The sequence below is a fragment of the Barbus barbus genome, assembly GCF_936440315.1.
Source record: "Barbus barbus genome assembly, chromosome: 21".
NCBI classification, from domain to species: domain Eukaryota; kingdom Metazoa; phylum Chordata; class Actinopteri; order Cypriniformes; family Cyprinidae; genus Barbus; species Barbus barbus.
Window position 1 is genome coordinate 2,724,707 of NC_136749.1, and position 20,594 is coordinate 2,745,300.

Sequence of the window (20,594 nt, forward strand, 5' to 3'; positions counted from 1 at the left end):
CCTGCGCGAGCACTTCATCTATAGACCAGAGAGGAAGTCTAGAGGGACTCACCCACAGCACAAACACTGCACTCAAGCATTTCATTTATTTGTTTAAATAGATACATTTCAATTCAGCGTCAATTATTATGCATGTACTTTTTGTTTCAACATATAGAATAATTAATTATTAATGTTTATGCGATGTGTTGTTATACAAGCGTCTCCCGGAATGCCTTATATGGCGAAGGCTAAGCTCATGAATATTAATTAAGCGATACTGCTATTGGTTACTCACGTCCGTCATTCACCACCGAGGGATTCGCTTATTCGCCAGTTGAGTGACGCCCACTCACTCACGTCTGCTTTTCAGCCAATCAATCGCGAGTTTTAAAGGAACGTCGCTTACTGTTTTAATATTAATGAGCCGGAAGACGTTCAGTTTGAGTAGATTACCCAAGATGCTCGGCGTGCTTGTAGCAGGGGGGAATGAGTGACAATGGCAACAGATACTACAGCAAATAACCCATCTTTCGACTGTCCATCATGGTAAAAAACACCCCAGCGCTTGCTGGATTTAGCGCATGAATAAGCTAGGCTTTATTGTATCCAGCATGTGTTACAGCGGACTGTTAGCGCTCGTGCTCTTTAGCAGATCTACCGCCACGCTTTGGAGCTCAAACCTGTTTTACAAACTGCATTCTTTGTGTATATTGCATTAATTTAATAAGAATGCGATGTGCTTTATCTATAACCATGTTTTTAGTAAATGCAGGCTGGTTTAGTTGATTGCTGGTGTATTTCAGGGCAGGGAAGCCTCCAGCAGGACTGCATCTGGACGTGCTGAAAGGAGACAAACTTGTGGAGGTATTACATTCAGCTTTAATATCTGATCATTTGACCGGTTTGCAGATTTATAAACTATTCCACGTGACGTGACTCCCTCTTGTGTTGATCCAGACCTCTGAGCTGTTATTGTTTTCCACAGAACACAAAAGTGTGAAGAGTCTTAAAGCAGCTCTTTTCTATGCAAAGTCAGTAACCACAACTCAAAGATAAAAAAGCACCAAAAAACCCCAAAACAAATAAGTCACACATATTGTATTTAAAATATACAGACACAAATAATTAAGTATAATAAAATAAATGCTTGCATGTGTATTTTGGATGTTTTCTTTCCACTAGCTTAGAAGATATTGCTATAAAGCCCAAAATTTCTAAATGCACTATTGTACCGAGAAAAATAATAATTCTGTAGTATCTTGCTGTAACTTTGCTTCAAATTTTTGACTAATCAAATCATTTCTGCACTATTTATGTGTGACAAACTGAATGTAAATAAATGGAAAAAATGCAAAATACAAGCATTTTCATCATTAGGCTCAGATTTACACCAAATAGAAGTGGATCAAGTTATTTTTCCTTTGCTTGGATGCAACCCTAAAAGAGAAGATTATTAAATCATCAACTTATTTGTACTATCCCATTTTCTGTCCTCTCACAATGCCCCACATGTATGTGATTGTGTGTGTGTTAAAGTAGTTTAGTTGACTGCAGACAGCCTACTGAAGTGCTCTCTCTGCAGAAACTGATCATTGATGAGAAGAAGTATTATTTGTTCGGGAGGAACCCAGACATCTGTGACTTCACCATCGACCATCAGTCGTGCTCTCGTGTGCATGCGGCTCTCGTCTACCACAGGCATTTGAAAAGAGTGTTTCTCATCGACCTCAACAGCAGTAAGTGCACCAGACCAATGACAATCATGTCGTATCATACAGACACAGAGTAAACCAGCGTGTATGTTGACTTCCTGTAGCACATGGTACGTTCCTCGGACACATCCGACTGGAGTCCAACAAGCCCCAGCAGGTTCCCATCGACTCCACCATGTCGTTTGGCGCATCCACGCGTGTTTACACCATTCGGGAGAAACCTCAGAGTCAGCCGGGCTCCGGCGTCGGGGATGGTAAAGCCGGGGATGACGAGGAGCTGAAGGGCCTTCTGGGACTTCCAGAGGAAGAAACTGAACTGGAGGTACATGCCTGCTCCACTAGATTGCTCTAGGGGTGTAACCGTACATGCATTCGGTACAGGTCTTTCAGTTCGGTATGCATGTGTACCAAACAAATCATTCAGTTTTTTCAGGAAATTCAAACAATAAATGCTGTTTTCTTTGTGGCGTGACAGATCGCTGTATAAACACCTCAGTTCTGACGCCAGCACGGAGCGCGAGCATCCCTTCATCTTTACTAGTTTAATGTGAAATAAACATGAATTAACATCTCATGTAATCGCATCAGTGTTTCAGTCGCGGAAAGATGGGATTTAAAACGGCTTGTAAACAAAATGTCACGTAGCATTTACGTAGTGATGTCTCAATTTAATGTAGGCTATATTTAAAAAAAATCGTTTATAAAACAAGTTATGACAGAGCCACTGTGTAAATGATTAGCCTATTTCAACAACAAATAGAAATTGTATAATTTAGTTTATTTAAAAACTGCATTGAGTGCAATTTATATGTTTGCATGCAACAGTGTCGTCATAGATGGACATGGACACATACAAATTTTTTTATTTTTAAATTTGAGTCTTATTGTCATAAATGCATTGTTCATTCATGTTAATTAATACATTAATGTTGTAAAGTGTTACCAATTCATTATACAAATAGATGTATTTGGTGAACAAAATGAGATGACAGACAGAGACACTCGCTCCCCATGTAATTAGCTACATGGAAAAGAAACAGTGACAACTCCATATAGATAAGAAACAAAATAAAGGGAAATGATAAGATGATTTGGATAAACTATTCACAACATAATCTACTTTAAAATACCTTATAGGGGTATGATAACCAAAACGGTCCTGATCTAGATCAGGCTTTGATCTCCTTTTTCCCACTTATACAAATATTTGATCATTAGCTAGCTCCACACTGAAGAGCTGCTTTACAACAGAAAATCAAGTTGTAATTCAAGTTGTGTGTCTTCTCTTGAATTGCATCCAGAGTCTGTCCTCGCTGCAGCCTGTAGCACGATGATGTACTGGATCAGATCTAATACGTACTGCGCAGTATTTGATTTTAATGCGCATGCGCAAAGTGGGGCTGTCATTAAAGCTGGTATTAAATGTAAATTAAACTTACGAGATATATAGGTGTGTTTCACAGGCTTACACAAATTATAGCATACTGTGATTTTAAACCAGTAGTACAGGATATTGAAGCTTTTTGTAGTTTTGAATGAACGAGTTAATTTTTAGTTTGCTTCGTTTTGGAAATGCAAATCTACTAATTACAATTTAGTTTGTTCTTTATGAAAAAATGGGTTCAATTGTCTTGTTTCTTTCCATACTAGTCTTATAGTTCTGTCAATTTGTTCATGAATCAAATATTATTTTTCGTTCTCACTCTCTGTGCTATAGGCCTGCGAGAGTATAAAAGTTATAGGCCTATTAAAATATGCGGACATCTTTTTTTATACCGAAGAAAAACAATCCTGTCAGTCAGGGTTCCTTTAGCCAATAGACCCGTTATCCTGGGGTTATACCAGGTTTTTACAGTCAAGCCTATGCAAGCCCATCCTGGCGATAACATATGAAATGGAAAAAAACAAAAAACTTTGAAGTCGCCAGTATAGACAAAAGCATCGTGGATGAATTTACATTACAATGTTAAAACTTTAATGTCTAATGTAGGTCATCGGCGTATTATAATGTAGATCAAAAACCCTTAATTGATACATGTACTGTTAGACTTCACTTAGACTTAGTCGCTTTGGATAAAAGCGTCTGCAAAATGATTAAATGTAACTAAAAATATGAATTTATTCAAGACCTATACAGCGCATGCGTGTAAAACATCCACTACTATTGGATCTGATCCGGTACGTCAGCACCACACTGGTCAGTATTGCAGGCTTTTACATTTGGCCATATGAGATCGAACGACTACTCGACGACTCGATTTTTTTATTGTTGATAGTGTCTTCTAATTGTTTCAGCCCTGCTTCTGTTAATAATCACCAGGCCCAGCTATTTGACGTTTCAGTGTATAGAATCACTGTCAAACTGAATGCGGCACAATCAACAATTACAGGATTATCTTGTTTTCATAATTGTTGGAAGCCAAAATCAAATTTGAATTCATGTTGATCATTGGACTTCCCATATTGCCCCATGTATCCATGCTGCTTGTTTTAGGGTTTTTACGAGAGATTCACACGCACAATTGATCTGCAAAACTAATTTCAGGTGTTTCAGGTCCATTGCAATGAATAAACGGCTCTCTAAAATGTTTTTTTTTCTTCTTCTTTTGGCAGAACCTGACTGAGTTCAACACCGCTCACAACAAGCGCATCTCCACCCTCACCATAGAGGAGGGCAACCTGGATATTCAGAGACCCAAGAGGAAAAGAAAGAACTCCAGAGTGACCTTCAATGAAGATGATGAGATCATTAACCCAGGTGAAGTGATCGCCCTTTAAAAAAAATGAACTGACTTTTAACCGCACCTCAATCAACCACTAGTTCATCCACAACAGATCATAAGCAATCGTTTGGCTTAAATGAGTTCTTCATTAATTGTTGTGATTTAATGTGAAACCACAAGCTTGTGGAACATGCAACAATGCCACGCTTTGACTTTGAACATGCAGTGATCACATCTAATTCAATCAATCACTTCTGAAATGTAACCATTACACTCAGATGTTCTGCAGTTGTTGCTTTTCTGTCCCTTAATTTAAGACCTCTTATAATTACAATTAATCTCTTCAAAGGTATTAATAAAAGTCTTAAATTGTGCTATTTTAACATTATTTAAATGCTATTGTTTATATTTTGAATTAGATTTAATGTTTTCCGTTAATTTTATTAAATTTTCTGTGCTTTTGTAACTTATTACTTTCATTTAAGAGGTAAGATTTAGATTTTATTTTCTTTCACATTTAGTTTGTTAAATTTAGTTTTTTTTAATCTCCAGTTAAACTTTAGTTGCCGAAGCTTTAGTTGTTTTTATCTATTATTTGTATTTTATTTCAGCTTTATTTCAGTCTGTTAATGACATCAAACCCAGCACAACAGGTTGAAGTTCCCTTTTTTTCAGTGGAGAAAGGTTGTGATTTATCAGCTGTCATATGACATAAGACTTGGCCTTTAGCATCCCTCACTACTTTTGTGATTTGAGGCTTTTAACAGTGTTTGTGTTGTTAACTCTTTTAGAGGACATCGACCCCTCTGTTGGACGTTTCAGAAACATGGTCACAACAGCTGTGGTTCCTATTAAGGTAACTTCTCAAATCTCAAGTCAGCCTTATGCAAAAAGAGAGAGATTGATTTACATGTTTACATGCTTCTGTTTGTTTACCCAACAGAAGAAGAAAATGGGCGGAGGCAATGTGCTGGGAATCGAGGAATCCATGACCCGACACATGCACATGTTCCCTTTGCAAGGTGGACTCTACAGAGACCTTCCCCCTGCGAGTCATGAAGCTCAATCCACAGGAGCGCCCGGTGGAGCCACAATCCTGGGAGGACTGCCGTTACCCCTGCCCAACCCGGCCCCGGACGTGGACTTGGACCTGGCCCAGGAGGCCCCGCAGCCTCCGCTCGTGCTCAACCCCACGCCGTTACCCGGCCCCTACGTCTCCGACCCTCTCAGCGAACCCCGCAAGAAGAAGTACGCTAAAGAGGCATGGCCTGGCAAGAAGCCCACGCCGTCTCTGCTCATTTAGCTGCGTGTTACTAATACAAGACTCCTCTATACTCATGAACTCTATCTTGATGAATCTGGCAAATGGACTTTGATTTCAACTGCGCTACAAGAATCTGATTTAATGCAAGAAATTTGTGTTTTAGATCTTTCCTCCTAAAATGAGCATTGGCCCACTCTCATGTCATTCCAGATGCATAGTACTTTCTAAATTCAGTGAAATGCAAAAGGCAGGATGTCCTCATTCGCACAGTTCAGTGAAAAAAAAAAAAAAAAAAGGTGCATTTTGACTCATTTCGCTCTGTTCCTCACAGAATAATCTGGTCTTAATCTTTCTTTTTTTTTTTTGTCAAAAGAGCTGCTTAGACATTATGCATTAGATCTTTTGCGTTTCATAGGAAGGTTGCAATGACATGAGGGTGAGTAAATGACGTAATTTAATGTGTTTTGATTGATCTATTTCTTTAAAATGCCAGCTTGAAAGTGAGAACCTAATGAAAAGCAAACACAAGTACATAACCTGATCCAAACAGCAAAATGTGTCATGTCTAGCCTAAAATGGCAAACTGATGAAATTCTGCAATATTGTAACACTTGACCCTTCTGAAGATCTCTGTGGTTTCCACACTGTATTAGTTTCATTCACTCGTTCCCCCTTAATCTACAAACTGAGGGCAGCGGAGTTTCAAATGAACTGTTGTGGTTGATGGTTCATCAGGGCTCAATGTATACGGTCTTCACTGTTAAAGAAAGAAAAAAATGTTTTATACTCGTGTTCTGTTTGGTACATTTGATGTTTGTACATATCATTCACAATAAAAGCCAGTGTATTTTTATATATTTAAACTGATGCCAGAAGTCTTTACCTTCGAATAGTGCATCCTATTTTATGATCATTTTCTCCACAACTGGTTTGACTCAAGATGTCAGAGCCATCTGATTTCTGGTTCAAGGCCATAATGCTGACTATCAGAAGTTGGCCTTTCTGGCCTTTCATTGCTACAGCATGCCTTTACTTTACACAAGCACCTTCCTGACAGGAACGGACACTATTATTTGTTTACAAATACAGCTGTAAGCAGGCCTAGTACAATACACCTACACCAGAAAGAGTAGTTTGCAATAGCAGCGATGAATTTAGTTAGTTACTTTTGACAGTTAAACTGATTGTGACAGTAAGTTCAGTGTCGATATACAAAACCTTTGCTATCTCACTTCCTCTTCTTCATCAGCATACTTTATTTTTGGATACTGATGTCAAACCCCAAACCTGCATTTGGTGGCTTTTATGTGGCTTTGGTTTGTCTATGAAAGGAAATATTTTTGATTAGACATGCTTTGCCAAATAAAATCTAGAAATAAAATACTTTTTTTCTTAAATTCTGTATTCTTGTGTATTAAAATACACAAACAAATTGATTCCTTAGGGATAAAAAAAAAATCATGTTTCAATCGTTCATTGACGTTTACATGATATCCATGACTTCTTTGATTGGTGCATCTCTCTTAAGGATTGTGGGAAGTGTGGTTAGTCACCAGAAATGTAAAACTACAGAATAAAGTAAAGTCACTGACTTCTGCATGGGCATACACCATCTCTTAACCTCAGAGGTCATCCAGTACTGAAAGTTTATTGAAAGATTATATTTCTCTAAGGGCAGAATAAACGGAATCTATAAATCCGGATCCTTTGTGCTGTGCTTTACTGACAGGAAATTATTTGTATTTTTCGTTTCACATGGCAGAGCATGCTGTCCACTTCTGCTTCTGTGCTGCGAGACATTATTATTAGAAAGCCAAATTAATCTGTTTTAATAAGGCGTTAAATCCCTGTAACATGCTACATCAGATGTGTTATATACATATACATGTGTGTGTGTGTGTGTGACCATGGACCACAAAACCAGTCATACGGGTCAATTTAAGAAATCAAGATAAAATTTAATAAATAATCTTTCCATTGATGTATGGTTTATTAGGACAATATTTGTCTGAGATACAACTATTTGAAAATCTGTAATCTGAGGGTGCAAAAAAATCTAAATATTGAGAAAATCACCTTTAAAGTTGTTCAAATAAAGTTCTTAGCAATGCATATTACTAATCAAAAATTCAGTTTTGATATATTTACGGTAGGAAATTTACTAAATATCTTCATGGAACATGATCTTTACTTAATATACTAATGATTTTTGGCATAAAAGAAAAATGGATAATTTTGACCCATGCAATTTATTTTTGGCTATTGCTACAAATATACCCCAGCGACTTAAGACTGGTTTTGTGCTCCAGGGTCATATACAGTGGGTACGGAAAGTATTCAGACCCCCTTAAATTTTTCACTCTTTGTTATATTGCAGCCATTTGCTAAAATCATTTAAGTTCATTTTTTTTCCTCATTAATGTACACACAGCACCCCATATTGACAGAAAAACACAGAATTGTTGACATTTTTGCAGATTTATTAAAAAAGAAAAACTGAAATATCAACAAAAAAAAAAACCCAGGCGTCGACCTGGTTCTGTGGGGAAATACACAACTTGTTGTGGGGATATTATGGGAGGGGAATTTGATGTTACCTGCCAGACCTGCCCAACCGGACCAGCCCCGGGAGAGTCCATCAGTATTCAGCCGAAGTTTGGTGCATGCAGGACCGGGAGGACGTGAGGGCCGTCTTGCGGGCCTGGAAGGCTTCTGCTTCAGGAGTCCAGACTATCATCTCTGGCTGCTCCTTCCTTGAAAGGTCTGACAGAGGGCAGGCTATAGAGGAGAAATTAGGGATGAAGCATCTGTAGTAGCCCGCCAACCCCAAAAATGCTCATACCTGCATCTCATTGACCGGACGTGGGAACTTCTTCACCGCCTCGACCTTCCTTTCCTGGGGCATGATGAGCCCTCTTCCGATCTTATATCCCAGGTATTTTACTTCGGTGAGGCCGAGGTGGCAGTTCTTGGGTTGGCAGTGAGGCCAGCCCGCCGGAGCTCCATCAACACCCTCCGTAGACGCTCTAGGTGAGTCTCCCAGCACTCCAAATGTACGATGACATCATCCAGGTAAGCCGTGGCGTAGGCTTGGTGTGGCCGGAGCAATATGTCCATCAACCGCTGGAACGTGGCAGGTGCCCCGTGCAGGCCGATGGCTTCTGGGTACCGGGTGGCATAGTCCAGGATGACCAGGATGTGCTCATGACCCCGGGCAGACTTCGGGAGCGGTCCCACCAGATCCATCCCGACCCGCTCGAAGGGCACATCGATGACGGATAGCGGAATGAGAGGGCTGGAAGGAGGACGACGAGGAGACGTCTGCTGGCAGGTGGGGCAACTACGGCAGAACCGTTTCACTTCTGCATCCAGTCCTGGCCAGTGGAAACGGTCCCGGATGCGTTGAATGGTGTTTTCCATCCCGAGGTACCCCGCCATCGGATGGGCAGCCCATCTTGGTTTTAGGCACGACCAAAATGAACTTTTCCTCCCTCCGGCGACACAGTACAGCAGACCATTTTTTATTTCAAAATGAGGGAGGGGGTGTGGGCCCGGGAGCCTGTCTACCTTATCAGCTCGGCGCACTTGTTCCCAACAGTTGCGCAGGCGGTCGTCCTCTCGTTGCCCCTGCCGAACGAATCGGCTTTACCAGTGTAGGTTGCACAAAGGTGACTGAACTGCTGGAATCCAACAAATCCTGGACTGGTCTCCCATCCAGCTTCACCATCCTGCTGGGGCCAGGGGAAGGTCCTTCTTTATGCAGAAAGCACCCTGCCATCCAGGCTCGGGCCATTGGCGCTGGGGGTTCGGTGGTCCGCCGGTCTACTGACTGGTCGCTGTGCACCTTCGAGCGGATGCCACTCCATGTAGTTTGGTGCAGAAACGCCACTCCATGCAGAAACCTAGTGCATCTTGGTTCCTCTATTCACAGCGCTATTTTTAGTCTATTCAGCAGATTCTCTGCTATTTCGGAAGGTGTTATAAATATTACAAAGAAGACTGGATCAGAAGAATTTTAACTGTACTGTTTTAATTTTATGGACCTGTGAACTTGACATGATTATACAGATGAACAGGTCAAGTCTATTGTACAATTAGTTCAAATAAAAGCAGTTATAAATTTACATTGGTGCGTTAAATATAATGCAATGAGCTGATAAACAGTGTGATGCACTATAAAAATATGAAGTTTTAACATTTTATTTCTATGGACATTCTACTTTGTTCAGATATAATCAAATGTAATTATATTTTTATCTTGATGTTACACATTGTACAGTGTTTTAATGTTAATTTATGCTATTCATTTAGAAGTGTTTTCAGAATAAATTGAGTTGTTTACACACTTGTCCATTCACTCATGGGTGGTCAAACATAAAGACCAAAAGTCTAATAGCAGAGCAAAAAGTTTTATAAGTCTAAGTTTCTATAAGTCTAAGGCCTGCAGGAATGTGTGTTTTTTGTTTATGTGTGGCTTGGCTTCAGATGGTTCAAAATCTTTCTCTAAATGTGTAATATTTTAAATACTTAATTTATCATTTATGCATGCAAGACATTAATGCACAGATTTTGTTCATAAATATGCGTGTATCAAGTACATAAGTTATTTGTACAGTTTGAATAGAAATTCAATTATATTTTAGTTTACCACAAATGCTTATCAGCACATTCAGCAGGACACTTACGCCATATTTCTTTAGACAACAGAATACAAATGTAACTCAAGTCCTACTAGTGTGTGAAAAAAAGAAATCTAAAGTTCAGCTAATTGCATTTAATATGAATTTAAAATATGATACATTTTCATTTAACTGCAAACACATAACATCCAATTACGTGTCTGAAAACATTAAATTCGGTATAATTCTTTTAATTTTTAAAATTCCTTTTAAATATATTATTCAAAAAATGTACTTCTTTTCCACATGGAACCTCTCTAAAAGACAGATTTGAAACAGATCATCTACTTTATTCAGTCTTCAGACAAACATCTGCCTTCCACTGTTCATCTCTTCATTTCTTCCTCTCTGTTAAGAAAGAAGAGAGTAAGAGTTGTGCATTATCTGATACACCAAAGCAATCCAGATAGCTCTGATGTGGCAGAGAATTCAGCTGAATTGTTCAGTTGTCTGCTCACTCACGATGGTGCACTTAAGCTGTCGTGTCTTCTCTTCTTCCAGCTGATGATTGTCTTGATGTTCTGGCGTCCTGGTGTCTCTATGAGCCTGTGATAGGTCTGCATCATGCTGAGGGCACGAGTGCTGCCCGCACACACCCGAGCCTTCTGCAGCCTGTCCACCGACTCCAGATTACACGCAATCTCATACGCACGTCCAAAATGTTCATGAGCGCCATCATACTGCTTCTGTGTACAGAAATAAACATGCAGATACACAGGAATACTAAGACTCTATAAACACTCCTAAAGTGCACAAAGATCCCATGCAACACATGCTAATGATGCCTTAAAATGCTCTCTAGACAGGCAGATCACTAGGGGTTGGGACACAAATTCTTAAGCCATATGTAGATTTAAATCTAAGATCTCTGTCTCTTACTCTCAAGCTGAGGACATTTCCGAGGCACATGCAGGCTTTCTCAAGGTTTCTGTCCTGTTTGCTGTTTAGAGAAATCTCAGCAAACTTCTCCAAATATTCAGTTGCCTCTGTTAGTTTGCCTTCACTGTAACACACAACACACAGAAGCTTTAGAAAGAAATGATTACTGATAAGTCATAGTTGATCAGTTATCAGCTTCCAATCCCATTGTAATTTACCAAAAACCACTGACTAACAAGTCATTCTATTATAACCAACCATGTAGACACATGTTCCTGTACTGCCACCTTCTGGCTAAAGTTATACTATACCTTACATCTAGCAGTCAAAAGTATCTACACTGTCATTGTAAATTTTTTAAATAATAGTTTTATGAAATATTAAGAAACATTTAAAAAAAAAATTATGAAATGAAAGTATGAGAATTATGGCGTCACCAAAAATGCTAACAAAAACGTATATTTGAGCTTCTTTGTCTTTATTCCTGCTCCGCTTATTATGGACATTACAGAAATGTTTTATGTTTTGTCATGTAAGTCATAACTGGAGGCAGTGATATTATGGACAGAGGACTCATATTTTAGCCATAAGCAAAGGTTTGAAGTTAAATCGTCTTATTGATATATTAGTTTCTTACAAACATACAACTTTTCCCTGGTGTGGATTATTGTGATATTTTTATCATTCTATCATTTACTCTCATTCTGACGGCACCCATTCACTGCAGGGCATCCATTGCTGAGCAAGTGATGTAATGATACATTTTTCCGAATCTGATAAAGAAACAAACTCATCTACATCTTGGTTGGCCTGAGGGTGAGGATGTTTTCAGCAAATCTTCATTTTTTGGGTGAACTAAGCCAGCTTGAGTACGGGTGCATACCAGGGTGCTTTTTAAAAAGTACTGAAGGAGTTCACTCATTTTAAGATCACTAGAAACATAAATTCAGTCCAAGTATGTCCAATATTTATACTAGTAGTATATACCAAATTAAAGACTTGCCGTCTTTTAATAAAACAGGCCGCTATGGGAGAAATTACTTTTCCAGGAGCAGCCATGCTGACCTAAAAATCAGCATGCATTTGATAATTAATTACTGGGGCTCTAGAAAAATTCCCAAAACCAGTCATTGCACAATAAAATAGATTTTTCTTTTTAAATATAATATAATGAAAATTAATTTGGAGATATCTATGAGTAGTTAATGTAGATATAACACTTGTTTGTGAGCCATGGGTCATGAACTCTAATCACAAAAGTCCACATATCTAATTTTCTGCTCTATAGCACCATCAACAGTCCAATGCATGTGATCTTTTTTTTAATCCCATGAGTAGTGATCAATATTTTGACACATTTTTTTTTCTAAACAGTTTATATTCCATTCAATTTATACATCAATTAATGGGAAATTCCCAGGAAACAGAACTTTGATACGGCTGGAACCATGTTTACTGGTCATTTTTGGCACCTTTTCATTACAAAACATAGAGTTTTTCTCTGTCTAGTCATTATTTTAGAAATGAAACATTGCATCTCAGATTTAAATGTGTTGTGATGTGTGTGTGCATCTACTGTACCTCTCCAGAGATTTGGCAATGGCTTCATATGCTCTTCCTAGGCTGTCTGTATTTTCAAGTGTTGTCGAGCTCTCAATACATACGCTGAAAAACTGACACAAGCAACAAAAACCTCATAGAACAAATAATTACAGAATGAACAAGTAGAGTTTGTGAGCGCTCTGAACAGACCTGTTCAGCAGTCTTCTGGTCTCCAGTGCTCTGATACGCCAGGCCCAGTCTATAGGCTGCTTCTCCTTCTAACCCTCGATCTCCCGCTACACGACAGATCAAAAACCAACAACAGGAAGAGTCTTTAAACTGTGCTTTAGGGGTTGTGTGGTTTTATTGCTGGAAATCTGACGTGGACGTTCCTTCTGCTGCCCTAATGTTATTCATGGAATGCACAACTGGCCAAGCGTTTGAAAATCTGATCATAAACAGGTTGTATTGCCAGTATAAATGTATAAGATGTCAATCTTATTGTCATATAATTGGTAATACTTTATAATAACCATGCAATAACAAAGCACTTAGAAATAATTTGCAAACTATTAGTTATGAGTAATTAATAGTTTATGAATTGTAGAATTAACGCGATTTTCTACCAAGATTTCTGTCCTCTAAACCTACCCCTAAGCCTAACTGATGTATTTTAAAAACATGATCTAATGAGTATTTGTATTTCATATGGACAGCATTGTTATAATATGTTGTGCTATGGTATTGATTTAATTGATATACTTTTAAGTGTTTTGGGGATAGGCTTAATTTATTTGTAAACATTTTAATGAACTCTTAATACGAATGCAATTAATGTGCAATAATAGTTGGTTTAAAGCACTTAATGACACTTTCCAATTTCCCATGACCTAATCTAAAGTGACAACTATTTACAGTTGTCAACAAAGCAATATCTAACTCTTTACATAAGAACTAATTGAACAATAACACTTAATTACTGACAAAGGAATGAAGTTTGTATAGAGTCTATTAATAGATTAATTACAGTTTATAAACTATTCATTAACTATAAACTAATAGTTTATAAATGATTTGTAAACACTTTATTGATATACTACTTTTTACAGTCATGGCCAAAAATATCGGCACCCTTGGTAAATATGAACAAAGAAGGCTGTGAAAATTAATCTGCATTGTTAATCCTTTTGATCTTTTATTTTAAAAATTCACAAAAATCTAACCTTTCATCAGATAATAAGAATTTAAAATGGGGGGGGGGGGGGGGGGGGGGGGGATATCATTATGAAATAAATGTTTTTCTCAAATACACGTTGGACACAATTATTGGCACCCCTACAAATTATTTTGAGTAAAATATCTCTGAAGTATATTCCCATTCATATTCACAATTTTGAGCACTCCAGGGTGATTATGAACATGACATTATCCAGCCATGGCTTCCTGCTTCACAGAAATATAAATAGGAGGAAAAACAAAGCCCAAATTCCCTTAATCATCCATCACAATGAGAAAAACCAAAGAATATTTTTCTGATGTGCAGCAAAAGATAATTGAGCTTCACAAATTAGTGAAGTGGCTTTAAGAAAAGAGCTAGAGCAGTGAAAATTCCCATTTCCACCATCAGGGCAATAATTAAGAATTTCCAATCAACATAAAATGTTAGGAAACTGCCTGGAATAGGACGTGTGTCTATATCACCCTAATGCACGGTGAGGAGGAGAGTTAGAGTGGCTAAAGACTCTCCAAGGACCACAGCTGGAGAATTGCAGAAAATAGTTGCGTCTCGGGGTCAGAAAACCCTAAAAAAAAGTCAAACAGCCCCTACATCACCACATGTTGTTTGGGAGTGTTTCAAGAAAAATTCTCCTAGCTCATCCAAAACAAACTCCAGCATATTCAGTTTTCAGACACGACTGGAACTTCAAATGGGACTGGCTTCTATGGTCAGATGAAACTAAACAAAACACTCAAGATGGGTTTGGTGAACACAGGGATAAAAGGTACCCCATGTGTACAATGAAATATACTGATGTATTTCTGATGTTGTGGGCCTATATTTCTGCTGGAGGTCCTGGACATCTTGTTTAGACACATGGCATCATGGATTATATCAAATACCAACAGATAAAAAAATCAATAAGTGACTGACTCTGTTAGAAATCTTATAATGGGCCATGTTTGGATCTTCCAACCGGACAATTGTTACATGTGTGTTCATCCTCAGTTTCCTGTTTGCCCTTATTTGGTTTTGTTCCGGTTTTCCTCATTAGTTCCTTATTAGTTAATTAAGGCTAAGTCCGTTCACCTGTGTTTTGTCATTATCTCGTTCACTCCTTTGTTTCCGTTTTCTTTCTAAGCATTCAGTTTGGTCATTATGTTTGTCAAGTCTTAAAGTTATGTTGACGTTATATGGATGTAGATTTCTTGTATTCTGGAACCCTTGATTTATTCAAAGTCTGCTTTCCATTTACACTCCAAATTCCTTGGAGGAGCGTTCTGTAACAACTGTAATCCAAACACAAACCTCAAAAACAACACACAAATGGGTCACTGAGAACAAACCAAGCTTCTGCTGGCCATTCCAGTCCTCTGACCTGAACCCTGTAGAAAACGAGTGAGGTGAACTGAAGAGAAGAAGCAGCATCATGGAGCTGTGAATCTAAAGGATCTGGAGTGATTCTGGATGAAGGAATGGTCTCTGATCTCTTGTCAGGTGTTCTCTAACCTCATCAGGCATTATAGGAGACAATTTAGAGCTGTTAAACTGGCAAATAAGGTTTCAAAAAGTATTGAATAAAAGGGTGCCATTAATTGTGGTCAACGTGTATTAGAACAAAATATTTATTTCATAATGATATTTCACCCCATTTTAAATTCTTATTATCCAAAGAAAGGTTTGATTTTTGTGAATTTTAAAAATAAAAGATCAAAGGGATTAACAATGCAGATTAATTTCCACAGCCTTCTTTGATCATATTTACCAAGGGTGCCAATATTTTTGGCCATGACTGTAAAAATATATACCTGAATTATATTGAATAGGAAAAGTCTAATTTCTCCTCCACCTTGCCTACTCTCGACTAAACTTTACTCCATTTAAATTCAAAGGTACATTTTACTAAGCTTTGCCATGTAGCTGGGCACGTTGCTTGTATCTCTGCTTATGTCATGTCAAATCACTGTCAGAGTGAACGGAGAGTGCATACACTCTTTAGCCATCTGGTAGGCCTTGTTGAACATCTTAATGGCGTGTGTGTAGTCTTGTTCCTGAAGCAATCTCTGTCCCAGCAGCGTGAACACCTTCTGGAGCTCCTCACATGAGCGTGAGTGCTGCATGCGGCCGCTGGGGTCCTGCCATGTACGGCCCATGGTCAGCTGATAAAACACCTCATAATGCTCTTGTGCTCTCTCCAGCTGACCTGCAACACACACGCACAACTACATTCAACCATTCATTTTTTTTCTCTGCTTGGGTGACTTTTACAAAGAGGGTCATATTTTCTCCCCACAATTTAAAAGAAATGCTGATTTGAATTTAAATTGATCTGAATTGAGAATGTCTTTTAAATTCCAATTCAATGTAGTCTTATTGAACTGAGGTAGGAAATTTGAATCTGAATGTAAAGAGGCAGATTGAATGGCTGTCGTATATTGAAGGACGGTGTATGTATGTTACCCTTCTCTAAATAAACTTGGCCCATGTGTAGGTTGGCCTCAGCCTCTCTTTTGCCAGAGTCCATTTTGAATTTGCGAGCTGACTGGAGGGCCAGCTGAATGAAATGATGCTTTAACCATTTGTCCTCCGGCTCGGTGAAAAACCTGGCCAAGAACATGTGGTTGTCATACGCCTCGCCATACTGTCCTACAGCAGAAAACAGAGATGCAGAGCATTGATATAATATCAATCTCAAGGTTTAGGGGAACAGAGCTATTGTACTGATGAACGGTAATATATTTAGATAAGCACGTACAGGATTTGGATCCAGTATATTACTACAAATATCAACTTTTACATATTATTTCATTGTTGTAACAACTGTTATAAAGTTGAAGATTAGGTAAAACTATAAAAAAAGCAGGCAGAATGGGGAAAGAATAGAGAACACTAGTGTTTGAGGGTGACTTTTTAACAATAAATAAAAAGAGTGAGTGCTAGGATTAGTTAATAAGTGTTCAAGTCCCAAATGGCCTCACCCACTTAGAAATAAAAAATCAAGTGCATAAAGTACATCTGATATGACTGAACAACCCCTTTTAAGTCATTAAACATCAATCAAATGGGTCTTTTTCATTTATTATGCATTTATTATTCATTTGTAATAAAAAAATACAGATACTGAAAAATCATATCACAGAATCAGACTCAAATAAATAAGCTACATCTACGTATTGATACTTTTAAAATATAGAAGCGATGTATAAGTTCAAGTACTTAAATATAGGATATGGTGACAAATATATATTTTTTTTAATCTTAATTACAAATTACACACCATTAACAACAACCCCTCGTCCCAATCTACACTGTAAGAAATAACAGAAAAAGAACTGGCAACTCATTATAAGGACATTATCTAATTTTATGGACATTTCCATTAACCCTAAGGCTGATGATACACTGGCCAACTTTTTGAGCAATGTTGCTTGGGCACTTGAGAATCGGTAACAAATCTCTATCTGGTCTCTCACCTGGTTGCCCACTGACAGCAACACTGTACAAAGCGTATCATCAGGCTACATAGAATAATGCAATGAAGTGTACATTTCAAAATACAGGTACAACAACTGCAAATATACATAAAATTAAATAAATCCCTTCAAATTAATACAATACATCGTGCCCTAATTTTACGATTTGTTTAGAGTGTGTAATTTCTGTGGCTACATGTGAAGGACTGGGATGGGGCCGTGTGCTGTTACCGTGTCTCTCTGCGGTCTCGGCGGAGGTGAGGCGCTGCTGGAGGGTGTGCAGCTCGCGCGGATCCGGCGCGTCCCAGCGCTGCAGCAGCGAGAACACCTGCGAGAACGAGCGAGGAAAGCCCTCGCGCAGCAGATCCACGCAAACACTCTGACGCAGAGGCGTCGTGGACCTCGAGAGACACGACAGAAGCGCAGTCAGGAACGAATGGCATTTCAAACAATCATGTGTTCAGAACCACTAACGTTATAAATCCACAGATGAGATCTTACTCGGCGGGGATCTGTGTTTTCTCTGCAGCTGGATGGACGGGATTCTCCTTCATATGTTCCGGGATGGACCTAAACTTAATCAAAAACAGTGTAAATCGTCGGAAGGCGAAATGTTTCGGTTTTAGCGTTGATAATACGCAGAGCTTACGGTGCTTTTCTGTGTTTATGGGGATCGAGAGGAGTCCTCGAGCCGCTCACCACTGCTGAAGACATGCTGCTGACACTTTTAAAAAGTTAAAATAAGCTCATTTTGAGTCAACAACAACAAATGTGTGCCCACAAAAAACTAGCAGCGATGTACCTGGCTGTCAGATTCGGTCTCGCGACAGAATAGAGTTCCGTTGCCATAGCGACCACCAAACTGCTCACTTCCGCTCAACTGTCCGTCTATCTATTATTAAAGTTATGAAATATTCAGAAAATATGATTAAATATCTAGAAAAGCGCAGTATACATGATTACAAATGATGGAATGGTTTATGGTCGTGAAATGTAAGCAAACGGATTAATTTACAATCATATTACCGTGCTCAACTTTTTTGTTTTTTGTAGCCAGATTTCATGATATTTCTATGACATCATCATCAGCCACATTAATGTTTCTGGACCTCCCCCTGGTGACCACACGGGGTCGCTGTATACTGCGTGTGACTCACAAGTCTGTGGCGCGCGGGACTGAAATGTACTTCAGAAAGATGTCTGTGTTCTCCTGTTTACCTCTGCTTCTTCAGGTAGGGCAAGTACAGAAACACACACATATATGAATAGAAATGACTGCAGGCAACCATACAATGATTAGCCTAGATATTAGTTTTTGTTATGACTGACAGGCTAATTTAATTGTCATAATTGTTACATTTTAGTCAACAAAGCTAGGATTATTGCCTCTTTCAGAGCAATATTATCAGCAAGGGCTATATTAAATATATAATTATATTTATACACACACACACACACACACACACACACACATATATATATATATATATATATATATACAAAGTTCTGACATGAAACTCCAATTTGGTGCAGGCCGATAGGTCCAACTCAATCATTATCATATAGCTCAGCTGATTGGTTTTCTCCTGTCTCGGTAGCCAATGAGCTCATTGCTCTGTATTCAAATATCTGGCTTTCGTTTGCTGTAGCAGCATGCTCCGGGTGTGTGTTCACGGTGTGTGTGTGTTCACTGTTGTGTGTGTGCACTTTGGATGGGATAAATGCAGAGCACAAATTCCGAGTATGGGTCACCATACTTGGCCGTATGTCACGTCACGTTCACTTTCACTAAAGAAACCCTCCACCTTCCCCAGCTCCACCTGTATAGATCTACTATGAGGTGATGCATGTATGTTATATGGGGTTATTCATATGTGTTATATGTGCAGCAGCAGTATTTCCTACATGCTCACAGCAGCATGTTGTGGATGTATAGGCAGTAGCACGTCTCGGTACTTGCTCTGCCTCAGAAGCAGCGTAGCAGATCTGTTCCGCCAAGAAAAAAACATTAACATTCTCATGTCATCACATCAGTCTCAGGGTATCTGGCATGCTCATGTCTTTCCTGATGCTTCATTTCAGTTGCCTTTAAAACACAAACACAAAAAAACAAATGCAGTAAATCTTAAATTCTATTAAAAACTATAACAAACTAATTCTAAATCTAGAAAGGCAGCTAGCCATAAAACTTGTTTAATCTAGCTAACATACGATTTTATTTTCTCAATAGGCTACTGGCCAACATTAACTAACTCTTTAACAAAATTTCACATTAGTTAACTTAATGTTAGTATAAGATAAGCGTAGCTCGTTAAAAATAATTTTAATTTGGTAACTTAATTCAATAAGCAGACAAAAGTCGTTTGTAACAACAACGCAGTTTACCATAGTAAATTTTGTTACCGCCACGTTGACGAGTAAATGCTACTAGGCTAAACTGGTGTGCAAAAATCTGAGACAAACACACAGACAAACGTACACATATTTTTACCTTTAAAAATAAAACAACCTCAATAGAATGGTGCCAAAGAGGCCATTATGGTAAATACAGTAGCTTACAGCATTTGTTTTTAAATACAGTAAGTTTCTGTATGTGGGGTCTGACATCACAGAAAATTCCCATGATGTAAAGGGTATTACAGTTATTTACTGTAAAGGGAATTTGCGGTATTACACTGGGTGATGTACAGTAAATATAGAGTAAATAAATACAGTAGATATGTCTAACAGTATATATTTGTGTTTTGAGTTCACAATAATTAACTTGTCTAATAATCTCCCATGTCAGATGCAATGCATGAAAAAAGGCCAGGAAGCAATTTGGGGGATGAAAATATGAATGCTCCTGATAGCCTTTATTCTGTGGATTTTAAGTGCTCTAATTAAATGTGGAGACTTAATTACTCCATGCCATTAAATAAAAGCAAACCTTCGTCACAGAGTTATGCACACAGACTGTAGACCTTCACTGGTTATTATTATTGAGAACTAGGTAGCATAAAAATTACCACCCTAAATGAAAATAATATTTAATCCCTATTTAGTCAAGATCAGTTTCTATTAATGGCCTATGGAATGGGTTGTTCAAGCTGAACTTTCACCTTTAAGTCAATTAGTGGAT

At 38.4% G+C, this 20,594-nt stretch overlaps 3 protein-coding genes across 4 annotated transcripts in view; 2 read left to right on the forward strand and 1 right to left on the reverse strand.

Annotated features, from left to right (window-relative positions):
- The first annotated feature begins 382 nt into the window (after window positions 1–382).
- On the forward strand, window positions 383–7,075 carry LOC306887774 (nuclear inhibitor of protein phosphatase 1-like). The gene is made up of 7 exons (XM_079445789.1): window positions 383–528; window positions 786–846; window positions 1,565–1,718; window positions 1,799–2,016; window positions 4,308–4,452; window positions 5,209–5,273; window positions 5,361–7,075. Exons 1-7 carry the CDS (start codon window positions 479–481, stop codon window positions 5,718–5,720), a joined length of 1,053 nt encoding a protein of 350 aa, XP_079301915.1. The 5' UTR covers window positions 383–478; the 3' UTR covers window positions 5,721–7,075.
- Window positions 7,076–9,688: 2,613 nt separating this feature from the next.
- ttc29 (tetratricopeptide repeat domain 29) lies at window positions 9,689–18,365 on the reverse strand. The gene is made up of 11 exons (XM_079445493.1): window positions 18,276–18,365; window positions 18,123–18,197; window positions 17,975–18,043; window positions 17,705–17,874; window positions 16,461–16,646; window positions 15,991–16,203; window positions 12,992–13,077; window positions 12,821–12,912; window positions 11,240–11,363; window positions 10,823–11,046; window positions 9,689–10,708 (listed from the first exon to the last, which is right to left on the reverse strand). The coding sequence occupies exons 1-11, from the start codon at window positions 18,320–18,322 to the stop codon at window positions 10,687–10,689; spliced, it is 1,308 nt and encodes a 435-aa protein (XP_079301619.1). The 5' UTR covers window positions 18,323–18,365; the 3' UTR covers window positions 9,689–10,686.
- Window positions 17,716–20,594, forward strand: part of LOC306887616 (uncharacterized protein) — a 30,096-nt gene continuing 27,217 nt past the window's right edge. Inside the window, exon 1 of one of the 2 annotated variants that reach the window (XM_079445494.1) lies at window positions 17,716–18,705. The gene's annotated coding sequence lies outside the window, so the exon portion shown is untranslated. The remainder of the gene's footprint in view (window positions 18,706–20,594) is intronic. The other variant, XM_079445495.1, reaches the window with a different exon arrangement.

Excerpts from the sequence above, each read along its gene's own strand:
- LOC306887774 (XM_079445789.1), top strand. The coding sequence starts at position 479 with ATGGCAACAGATACTACAGCAAATAACCCATCTTTCGACTGTCCATCA. Across the intron at positions 529-785 it reads TCTTTCGACTGTCCATCATG|GGCAGGGAAGCCTCCAGCAG; the intron begins GTAAAAAACACC and ends GGTGTATTTCAG. Across the intron at positions 4,453-5,208 it reads TGATGAGATCATTAACCCAG|AGGACATCGACCCCTCTGTT; the intron begins GTGAAGTGATCG and ends TAACTCTTTTAG.
- ttc29 (XM_079445493.1), bottom strand. The coding sequence starts at position 18,322 with ATGGCAACGGAACTCTATTCTGTCGCGAGACCGAATCTGACAGCCAG. Across the intron at positions 11,047-11,239 it reads GAAATGTCCTCAGCTTGAGA|AAGCAGTATGATGGCGCTCA; the intron begins GTAAGAGACAGA and ends TTCTGTACACAG. Across the intron at positions 10,709-10,822 it reads GACAGCTTAAGTGCACCATC|AGAGGAAGAAATGAAGAGAT; the intron begins GTGAGTGAGCAG and ends CTTTCTTAACAG.